Source organism: Alexandromys fortis, unplaced genomic scaffold (assembly GCF_014885135.2).
Source record: "Alexandromys fortis isolate MF-2015 unplaced genomic scaffold, M_Fortis_MF-2015_v1.1 scaffold_15, whole genome shotgun sequence".
NCBI classification, from domain to species: domain Eukaryota; kingdom Metazoa; phylum Chordata; class Mammalia; order Rodentia; family Cricetidae; genus Alexandromys; species Alexandromys fortis.
The window spans coordinates 5,851,300-5,863,194 of NW_026067911.1; the positions used below are offsets into that span (position 1 = coordinate 5,851,300).

The 11,895-nt window shown below is 42.4% G+C and overlaps 1 protein-coding gene across 1 annotated transcript in view; it reads right to left on the reverse strand.

Moving 5' to 3' along the window:
• Positions 1-9,085, reverse strand: part of Bbs7 (Bardet-Biedl syndrome 7) — a 34,625-nt gene extending 25,540 nt beyond the window's left edge. The window contains exons 1-5 of the mRNA XM_050138386.1: positions 8,934-9,085; positions 7,508-7,573; positions 5,628-5,690; positions 5,021-5,196; positions 1,877-2,063 (exon numbers count right to left, since the gene is read on the reverse strand). Coding sequence (XP_049994343.1) covers positions 1,877-2,063; positions 5,021-5,196; positions 5,628-5,690; positions 7,508-7,573; positions 8,934-8,969 — 528 coding nt within the window. The 5' untranslated portion in view covers positions 8,970-9,085. The remainder of the gene's footprint in view (positions 1-1,876; positions 2,064-5,020; positions 5,197-5,627; positions 5,691-7,507; positions 7,574-8,933) is intronic.
• Positions 9,086-11,895: the final 2,810 nt, after the last annotated feature.

An 11,895-nucleotide genomic window follows, 5' to 3' on the forward strand; every position in this document is an offset into this window, starting at 1 on the left:
TGGTCCTTGGACTTCTCACAGGGCAGGGAACCCTGATTGCTCTTTGGGCTGACGAGGGAGGGGGACTTGATTGGGGGAGGGAGAGGGAAAGGGGAGGCAGCGGTGGGGAAGAGACAGAAATCTTTAATAAATAAATAAAGAAAGTAGGTTATTAATATAAATGTTTTTGTCAATAATTTGGCATATTGAAAATGATATATATATATACACAAGGAGAAAAATATATATTCTCTACTTTCAATAGTTTTTAAATTTTTGAACTTTATTAGAAAAAATCCATAATTAACCACATCCAAAGACCAAACAATGAACTTCTAGACACAGAAGCCAATAGTTTTCATTTTTAATATGTTGTCTATCTGAAAACCATATTCTGTGAAGACCTTTCTAAACTCTCCAGGAACAAGTTAGTTCTTCTGTCTTCTCCCGTGTCAACTGGTGGATTTGAGACAGAATAACTTCAAACCTCTGAGCACACCTGAAGTTGTTTCCTCTGGGAAACCCTGGCCTTTGGAGAGTCCCCGGACTCACTCCATGAGGGGCTGGATCATCTGCTACTTAGACAAGAAAACCAGCTGCTGTCCTCTTCTTTCTTTCTAGTTTTGCCACTTCCATAATTCAATGATTACACCACATACAAGAGTTTAACTTACAACACGGAAAAGAGCCATATGCTCATCCTTGATTTATCGTTTTATAGACATCTACAAGCTGTAGAAGAGGCAAGCTCAGAGGATGGAGTATTCTCAAAGGCAGGAAAGGAGAAACAAACAAGGCAGAAGGCAAACATTCAGTTTCCCCCTTTTCCTGATCCTTGCTGATTTATCTTACAATAACAACAAGGGCAGGTATGGAAGGGCACACCTTTGATCCCAGCACTTGGGAAGCAGAGATGTGGATCTCTGTGAGTTTGAGGGAGTCCTGGTCTCCATAGCAAGTTCTGGTCTATACAGAATGATATGATAATGCCATGTTGAGAAAAAAATAAAGTAATAAATAAGAAAGAATATAGATAGCCTCTTGTGAAACCAAACAGAACTCTACAAGTCAGTTAGGTAATCTTTAGCTGAACGATAGACCATTCCTGGCTTGTCTTTTGTGAAATAGGATCTCAAACTTCTTACAAAGCTAAGCATAATTCCAGCACTCAGGAGGCGAGGCAGGTGGATCTTTGTGAGTTCAAGGCCAGCCTGGTCTAACAAGAGCAAGTTCCAGGATAGGCTCCAAAACTACAGAGACACCCTGTCTCAGAAAAAAAAAAAAAAAAAAAAAAAAAAAAAGCAAAGGATGACCTTGAATTTCTGATTCTTCTGCCTCTACCTCCTGAGTGCTGCAATTTTGGCAATCTGGGGCTAGTACCACAACATCAGGTTTATGTAGCACTAGGTTTCAAGTCTGAGGGCTCGTGCACGTTAGGCAACACACTCTACCAATTATTTATGCAATGAATTATTTACTGACTACTTTATTCCGCATACTGTGATTAAATGATTGCTAAATTCAAATTATCTGCCGCCTTCTCTTCTACCCTTGTCCTTCGACTCGTGAGGACCAGAAGTACTGAAGACACGGAGTGGGGAAAGGGCTGACAACAGTGGTCTGTACCGAAATGCTCCATTCTGGGGACCTGCATCCGGGACTGGGGACAGGGAAGCAGAAAGAGCCTCTTCCTGCCCTATCTATTTTCTAAAAAATTCCCAAAGATCCCAACACATCTGCCTGAAGTAAGAAAGAAATTACCAAATGAAAAATATTACCTCGCTGTCAACTTAACATAGGATACTTAAAGCAGGAATTGGTAAAGAAGCCTTAGTCCTGAGGACTCCACAATGACTTGCTGGATAACGAAAAGATGTAAAACTCCAAAGGACATCACCTGTAAAACTCGGAGCACCCTGTCCTGGCAGGCCAACACTGGAGTCATGCGGGATAACCTTTCCACGGGAAGGCAGATGACGTCATTGATCTTGTCCCCAGAGAGGTAATAATGTTGGTCTTTGCAATCACAGTAATGATTATAGATGTAGCTCGCACTGAGAAAGAGGTCAGAGCCAGATATGTACCTGAGGATGTTCAAACAGTAATTTAGGATGTTTGTACTTAAAAGCACAGGGAGCTGATTTTCTTTCAGAGGTGAAGAGTTTACTTACATTATATAGTGTTTTTTTTTTTGCATTTTCCCCCATTTAATTTCTATCCCCCCCCCTTCCCCCCCCCCCCCCCCCCCCCCCCCCCCCCGCGCCACACTTAATTTCTGTCCCTGCCCCCTTTAAAGATGGGGTCTTCTAGGCTGTCCTGATCTCACTCTAACAGCTGAGAATGACCGTGGAATCATGATATCCTGCCTGTGCCTCCTAAGTGTGGGGTCAGGTGCAAACCACGCAGCTTTAATTTCTAGTCATTGATGTAACACTTCTGATTCTGAAAGCTGAAAATGAGGATTGTAAATTGGGCTTCTTGTATAAAAGCTCAGAAAAAAGGAAGAACAGGTGTGTGAATTTGTCCATTTTAAAGAACAGGATCAAGTCGGGTGGTGGTGGCGCACACCTTTAATCCCAGCACTCCGGAGGCAGAAGCAGGCAGATCTCTGTGAGTTCAAGGCCAGCCTGGTCTACAGAACGAGTTCCAGGATGGGCTCCAAAGCTACAGAGACACCAATATTAAAAGAGAAACTTTTTAAATGTGTACCATGTGCCAACTGCTGTCCTAACTGATACACCCAAATTAGCACATTAGCACTCATGAGCCTATGTAGAATGCTATTATCCCTTTTATAAATGAACAGCAAAATGTTAGCAGGACTCACAGACTAGAGCTTGGGAAATTTCAGCTCCAGCGTCAACCTCACCCTAATGTGCTAGAAAAGAACTCCGAAAGGGAACTGACTTTAAATCATGAATGAGGATTAGAACGTTATCTTGAAAATAGGTTCATTCATATTTGTTTTAACAAAGTTTAGCTAATAATCACAGCGAGTTTCAAATTCTTCATCTACAAGGGCGTTTCAAACAGATTATATTTTTGTTAAACTACTTGAAATTATTTTCACTTGTTGCTGTTGAATTCTTGTGTCATTTCACCAAACCGAGTTTTAAAAGTCCTTCCGAGCCCAGAGAAATGCTGTGCATTGCGAGGAATGACACACGGCATCTGTCTACTATCAAGAGATGGCATGAAAAAAAAAAAAAAAAGAGATGGCATGAACCAGCAGTTTCCACACTGGTCCTCTGTCTACACGTTTAACTCGGCTGCGTCACAGCAAAGGAAGAAGTGTAAAAGCCACCCCTAGTTACCCTCATTACCAAATGGGAGGTATCTACTGTTAGGCTTCCCAAGAAGTCTTGGGATAGCAGGGTTAGCCTGATTAGAAGTCAGACGGTGGTGGTGCACACCTTTACTCCTAGCCCTTGGGAAGCAGAAACTGTATTTGAGGCCAGCCTGGTCTATAAAGTGAATTCTAGGACAGCCACAGCTACATAGACAAATCTTGTCTCAAAATGGGGGGGGGGGCACTCCCATGGCTCACAAAAACTAAAATTTCAGTGCTGACAATGGCTCAGAGGGTAAGGAGCTTGCCAGGCAACCCTGATGATCTGAATTCTCTCCTGAGATCTCTCCTCGGTTTCACATAGGAGACTGACTCTACGACATTGACCTCTGACCTCTACCCATTGACCATAGCACATGCATGCCCCCCCCACACCTCATTCATATAGACCATAGCACATGCATACACACACACAACTCATTCATATAGACCATAACACATGCATACACACACACCTCATTCATATAGACCATAGCACATGCCCACACACACCTAATTCATATAGACCATAGCACATGCATACACACACACCTAATTCATATAGACCATAGCACATGCATACACACACACCTCATTCATATAGACCATAGCACATGCATACACACACACACAGCTCATTCATATAGACCATAGCACATGCATACACACACACACAGCTCATTCATATAGACCATAGCACATGCATACACACACACCTCATTCATATAGACCATAGCACATGCATACACATACACACCTCATTCATACACTTTCTCCCTACTCCCCACCTCTCAATAAATAGAAAAAAAATCTAAAATTTTAATTGTGAGCTAGGAAGTCACTTATTTTTAACTTAGTTTTACCCAATTCACTAGAAATTACAACCATTAGCGGTCACCAACTTTAACAGCCAGGCTTTTGTTCTGTTTTGCCTTCTGGTTTTTAAGACCAGGTCTTACTCTCTAGCCCAAACTGATCTTGAACTCGTTATACAGCCCAGACTGGCCTCAAATTCACTACAATCCTTCTGCCTCAGTCTCTCAAGTGCGGGGATTACAGACAGGAGGCACCACATCAAGTTCTGCTCAGCCTGTTAACGTACTATCGCTACCTCCCAACGAGAACGACCGAGGACACCTGAGGAACCGGAGCCGGTGTCTCTGCAGAGGTTTTAGGTTCTGACTTCTTACATATACCTTGATCATGATCGTGGCTGAACCAACCAGGCCGCGAGAACTGAATGTATTCAACAATGTTACGCTTCAAAATAACTGGAAGAGAGGATTTCAAACGTTCCCAACAACACGTTACGTCAGTGACACACGTGCTAAGTGCCTTGATCTGACACCACACATCGTGAACGTGTATCGACTATCACTGTGACTTATAAATGAACACAATTACTAGGTATCCATTAAAAACATAAACCACATTTTAAGAAATGCCCCATAAACAAAAAGTGAGTGTGAGTGCCTACACACACACACACACACACACACACATACACACACACAGAGCAAAGTTAAAAACACTGAAAACATTACAACAGCCAATCAGCTTTGCATTGAGTCTAGGTTCTGACTAAGGAAGTGCCTGTAGCCAGTTTGATTTTCCAGGAAACCATCGGTATATACTAATTTAATCACATGTTTTACACCAACCCGATGTGTTACAGGTACAACATATGTAAACTTGAAAGAGAATAGAACATACATGGCTTTAATGGTTTCAGTGAGGTTTGTTTCAAAGGTGAGAAACTGTTTTCCTCTCTTTGTGAAGCCTCTAATCTCAGAGCCTGCAGCCAGGAAAATTTTCTCCTGGGGCGTGTTGAGAACCCCTCCTAGTTCCAGCCTCGAAATCTTCTGCCCCGGTAAAGTCTTGAACACTGGCTGCAAAAATGAAGTAGGAAAAAGTTGTGTACAGTTGTCTTATTGTAAAAATTTTCCTTGACTATAAAAGCTATGATTTTTAGAGCTATACAATATTTATTTGTTTGTTTGTTTGTTTATTTATTTATTTATTTATTTATTTATTATGTATACAATATTCTGTCTGTGTGTATGTCTGCAGGCCAGAAGAGGGCACCAGACCTCATTACAGGTGGTTGTCAGCCACCATGTGGTTGCCGGGAATTGAACTCAGGACCTTTGGAAGAGTAGGCAATGCTCTTAACCGCTGAGCCATCTCTCCAGCCCCTAGTTACACAATCTTACAGTTTACTTTCCATTCCCATGTTTTCAGAAAATGTTAACCTAGGAGTACTGAGCAAGGAGTGTGTCTATCTTTCGGAGAAACTGCTGTCACAAGCAGCTCCACTCACCACGGCCTCTCCTTTCTTCATGCCGAAGCACAGCACGACCCCATCTTGATCTCCAACAACCACCTGGAAGAGAAGGATTCTGGGTGAACACCGTCATGGTGGAGAGTTCGCCAGTGCCTTCAGATGACACAGTGCGGGAACACCCACTCATCTGAGGAAACCGCCTCAGATTTAAAGAGAGCATCAAAAGAGATAGTCACCTCAAAAGGCTACTTAAACTTTATTTTCAACTATGTATCCATGTAAACTGATTTAATGAGGCTTTTTTTTTTTTTTTTTTGGTTTTTCGAGACAGGGTTTCTCTGTGGCTTTGGAGCCTGTCCTGGAACTAGCTCTTGTAGACCAGGCTGGTCTCGAACTCACAGAGATCCACCTGCCTCTGCCTCCCGAGTGCTGGGATTAAAGGCGTGCGCCACCACCGCCCGGCGAGGCTTTTTCTATGTATTGCAACCGAAGCAAAACATCCCAACAGAGGATACTGAAAAGATAATCGAAACCATCGACCTTTGCCCTTGACACACACTCAAGCATTTGCAAAAATATAACATAATATCACGATCATCTCTAAATTCTTTTATTTTGACAATATATGCAATTTTAATGAAAACATGGTTTTCATGTAAACATGATGAGTTTGATTTTCTTTTTCTTTTTTGGAGACAGGGTGTGTGTGTGTGTGTGTGTGTGTGTGTGTGTAACAGGGTTTTTCTGTGTAACAGTCCTAGCTATCCTGGAACTTGCTCTGTAGACCAGGCTGGCCTTGAACTCACAGAGAGCCACCTGCTTCTGCCACCTGAGAGAGTGTTGGGAATTAAAGGCCTGGGCCACTACCACCCAACTGAGTTTGATTTTTTTTAATTTTTAAAATAGTTCTTAGATTTAAATTTAATATCATAGGTACTGATATTACATAAATAAGTTCTTTTAGATTCTCAACAATTTAAATGAGTAAATTTTTTGAGACATGCTGTTTTATAAAATATAATAAACAATAATTAGAAATCAGTTAATTCTCTTGAAGTGCTGTTTAAATGTCAGATTTCTCTCACATATTTAAATCCCTTATTTGCAGAAATTGCCCTCATTCAAAATCACTTTAAAAACATAGCCAAAGGTCAAATGATGTATTTAAGTACATTTACCAGGGGGGAGGGCTCTAAATTCATCCTGATAAATGTTAATGCACCAAGATAGTACATTTACTTTGTAACTATTAAAATATCCTACTAATCTACAAGAAATTGGTTTATGTCTATAAGAAACCAAGTTAATACACAGTTCAACATTAAAAACAATAACTCAAACAGTAAGAGAAAATTTAAGCCAGGAATGATTGTACATGTATAATCCCTCAACTTTTGATGATGAGGCAGGAAGATCAAGACTTCAAGGCCAGCCTCAGCTACACGAAAACCTGTCTCAAAAGATAAAATAAAAACAAAACAAAATGGAAGATTGAAAGAAATGATCAATATTCTGTTGTATTTTGAACTTCTTTTTCTCTATATACACACGATATGGTACACAGAGTGAATTATTACCAAAAAATGACGTGTTTTGTTTTGTTTTTCCAGCATTAGGGACAGATCTTGGGGTCTCAAACAGACTAAACAAGTCTCTACCAAGAACTATAACTGAAGCTCAAGATGTATGATTTTTATCAAGTTTTCTTAGACAGTTCACTAATTGCATGTAATATCAGTGGCCAAGAACATGACTATCTGCAAACATTTGTTCATAATCCATCTTCTGCTCAATTTAAAGATGCTCAACTTCCATGCTAAGGTCAGCACTTTTTACTAGCTAAGTTACCAATAAGGACGGCAGAATGAACCTCTCATGCGGAGCCAAGGTGGCAAAGTCAGGGTCTAACATGGTACCTTTTGCGTGACTCTTTGTCTTGAGGCAGGAAGCAACTTCATAGTCTTCTGAGAGGTCACTCCCACCTAAGGAAACAGACCAGCCAACTAGCAAACGTTTTCTGACACACTGTAATTTGAAGTTATTACACCAGAAATTAAAAAAGAACAAAATAGTGAATTTTAAATTTTCCACTGTAATATATATTCTTATCAGGTAACATTTCCTAACGAAATACATGAGAGAAGGAATACAGGAAACGACCCAAAATATATCATATTTGTTGTGATCCAGCTGCCCTCACTCCCCCTGACTGACAGCGGAACTTCCTTGTGGTCTGTAATTGACAAGGATGTTTGTGTTCTTTCTGGCCGGTGGGTCTCCACAGAAGCAGTAGAGGTATTATAAAAGGTTGCTGGACAAAATAAAGGTTCTTCCACCTGAAAAGAAGCCTCCTGTCTCAATCCCGGCACCCCCTGCCAGTCTTCGCTATCCAGGCTGCGCTGGCCGCAGCAATATTAAGTAAAATAATTATATAACATTATTAGTAGAGAGGTTCAGAAAATATTTTCAGAAGCCGTTCCCAATGATTAGTGACTGGAAAGAGGGGACTTTGGTCGAAATGACGTTCATCATCCACTGTAGCCGACAATGGCGATTTTACAAAAGGAACGAACGGGATGAACGCAGCATGCATGACTTGGTCTGCAGAGGTCGCTCTCACCGGAATGGGGACAGAACTTAAATACAACCGGTCATGGAAAAACTGTATATACTACAGATATGACTTTATTCTGAAATTTTAGGCGAAGTGTTAAAGTTTGAAACAGGCGAAGTGTTAAAGTTTGAAACAGTCTGTTGAGTTCGACCTTTTCAGGAGCTTCAAACCATGACTGGAGGAAGCTGAACAGGGAGGTTGGGAGGCCCTATCAACCCAAGCTAAAGGCATCATGGAGCTGGCGACTAACTGGACAGATCCAACCGATAGTAACTGTAGGTGGTGATCAGCATCCCTAAGGTATTAACGTGAAGGATCGGGCCCAACCTCCTGGGAAACTAAGCAAATGTTTGTACCACGACGAACTCTTAAGAGATGGTTCTAGGGATGGAAGGAGTCATGCCCCAAAGGGATACCCGCTCTGAAGCCCCACACTGATTCAAACAGCAGCTACATTATTTTTAACTACGGGGCAAATTATTTACTTTCCTGGGCCCCCGACCCGTCATTTGTACTACCTAGTGAAGAGCTAGCAAGCTCAATAGGGTTGTGATAGTTTCCTGGAATATGGCTGGTATGGTCAGCCCCGGGAGGAGTGGCAGGACACTCGGGGCCACTGGGAGCTGCTGGGACACCCCTAGGAGCCGGGCCTAGAGGGACCGCAGCTTCTCCAGGCCTGCGGACAGCAGTCCCACGTCCACCAGGAGGGCGCCCGCCACCGGGTTTACCTGGATATAGTCAGCTCGGTTTAAAGACAGGTCCATGGCGACCGCACAGAGGGGTAGGGACCCACTCGCCAGCCTGGAAGCCTTCGCTGGGAGAGCCAGGCACTCAGCAGACCAGGGTCCCCGCTTCAGGCAGCAGCGCCCAGCAACGCCAGCTCCACACGTGACCTGTCTGGTCCCGCCCTCTCCCCGGAGAGCGGCCACTAGACTGCGAGCTATGGAGAGAGTGGGGCGGAGGGGGAGGTCGTTAGACTGGAGCTGGTTTCCAGGGCAACCAGGGCGCGTTCTCCGCCCCCTAGTTCTGAGCTGCTGGGTGAGCCACCGAAGTTCTTCAGCTCCTCGTGGAGCTCATGAGAAGCACAGATTTAGGGGCCTTGTTCCACTCCTGGTTCTTTATTTTAGGCGTCGACATACAAACTTTCTCCCTAAAGGTTTGTTTTTATTTTGTGTGCATATGAATAATGCATGCATATATTTGTGTACCTCAAATGCCTGTTGCCTTCTGAGGAGGCCAGGGCTGGCCGAGGTCCGGTGCAAGAGCAGCAGAAACAAACTGTATTCATGTATGTATTTAATATGTGTGCGTGGGCGCCTTCATGTCGAAGTCAGTGGACACTTTCAGGAGTCAGTTCTTCCACCCTGCGGGTCTGGGAAGACAGCTCACATCCTTGGACTTGGTGGCAAGTGCTTTTAACCGCTGGGCCACGTTGCCAGTTCCCTTCCTCCCACCCATTTACCCAAAGGGCCGCAGCGCAAGACCCTGGGCCAAGCAAATCAAATCAAAATGTAACATTAATACTAAAGAAACAAGTTTGAGGTGGCTGGAGAGATGGCTCAGCGGTTAAGAGCACTGACTGCTCTTCTCAACGACCCGGGTTCAATTCCCAGCACCCACATGGTAGCTCACAACTGTCTAAAAATCCAGTTCCAGGGGATCTGACACCTTCACACCAATGCACATAAAATAAAGTTAAATAAACCATAAAAAAATTTAAAAAATGTTTATTAAAAAAGAAATAAGTTTGAAACAATAAAATAAATGGAGAAACTAAATGATAACGACACGGAAAATCTGAATAAAGCAATAACATCTAAAGAGAGAAGCGTCTTCAAACAAAAACACTAATTCTTCCTAAACTGTTTCCTAAAATTGAAAAGAACGGGACGCTTCCAAACTCTTGTAGACCAGCATTTCCTCAAGCCAAAATCAGACAAGGACACAAGAGAGAACACACACACACAAAACCTCTTGCCATGTGATGTCGTGTGCTGCCTTGAGACTCTGCTGGCCAAAAGAACTTCACCAGGTGCAACCGTTCCAATTGCTATGTACCAAAATTCTGAGCAAAAACAAGTTATTTTCTCTAAAACTTAAAAATAGAAATAAAAGTAAAGGAGAAGGAAGAAAAAAAGAAAATGAAATGAAAATTCTAGGCAGAGATCACTGACGAAACAAAGATGTAAAAAAATTTCAAAAATAGCACCTCCCCCTCAAACTAGCAATAAATTTAACATCACGCCAAAGACACCACTCCAGCCACACGCCATTCCGTGTGCAATGCACACCTGTATCTCTGGGTACTCAAAGATCTAGGTAAGGGATCACAAATTAAAACCCCTGGGCATCATGGTGAAAACCTGTCTTAAAAAATTAATTAATATGGCTGGGCGGTGGTGGCGCACGCCTTTAATCCCAGAACTCGGGAGGCAAAGACAGGCAGATCTCTGTGAGTTCGAGACCAGCCTGGTCTACAAGAGCTAGTTCCAGGACAGGCTCCAACACACACACACACACACACACACACACACACACACACACACACGAAAAAGGAGCCTTGCCCTATATTCTTGAGTTGGGAGAATTAATATTGTTAAGATACCCATGCTATTCATTGATACAGAGATCCAATACAATGTCATCAAAATACCAAAGAACTAGAAAAAATCCTAAGTGTGTGGAAATACAAAAGTCCCTAAATATCAAAAGGAACAGGGCCAGAGGCATTACAACACGGGTTCTCAAGATACATACAGCCCTACAAATAGACAAAAGGAAGAGAATAAAAAGCAAATTTAAAGAATCCACAGCCAACTGATCTCAACAAAAGTGTCCAAAACAGCACTAGAGAACATAGAAACTCTTTGATAAATGGTGCTGGGAAAGCTGGATACGCGTGTGGTTCCCCCCACTCCTACTCACTCAACAAGAAACCTAATTCTTATCTTCAACTCTACACAAAAAACAATTGAAAACAAAGATAAGACTGTAATACCTGAAACTATAAAACTACAGAGAGAAGCCGGGCAGGGTGGCGCCTGCCTCTAATCCCAGCACTCAGTGGTAGAAGCAAGCAAATCTGTGAGTTCAAGGTCAGCCTAGTCTACACAGTGAGTTTCAGGACAGTATACACAGAGAGATCCCATCTCAAACAAGCAAGCAAAAATCTACAGAGGGGAAAGACAAGGCAAATAATCAGGACTTTGATATAGGCGATTTTTTTTTTTGGACAAAATTCGAAAAGCATAGGAAACAAACGCAAAATAGACAAATGGCATTGTATGGGGCCAAGGTGTTTGTTTTGGGCAGACAGGAAACAAACAAGAGTTAAGAGATGATTTGTAGAACAGCAGGAGATGTTAATATTCAGAATATATTGTGCACTGACTTTGTTAGAGAAGAAAAAGAAAGGCACAAGGCACACCTGTTTCTGCAAGGATAACTGATTAGGCCTTGGTAGTTTGGTCCACAGCCATTTTTTTTTTTTTTTTTTTTTTTTTTTTTTTTTTTGATTTTCAAGGTAGGGTTTCTCCGTAGCTTTTTTGGTTCCCGTCCTGGAACTAGTTCTTGTAGACCAGGCTGGCCTCGAACTCACAAAGATCTGCCTGCCTCTGCCTCCCGAGTGCTGGGATTAAAGGCATGCACCACCACCACCCGGCTGACAGCCAAAATTATTTGGAGTCATTT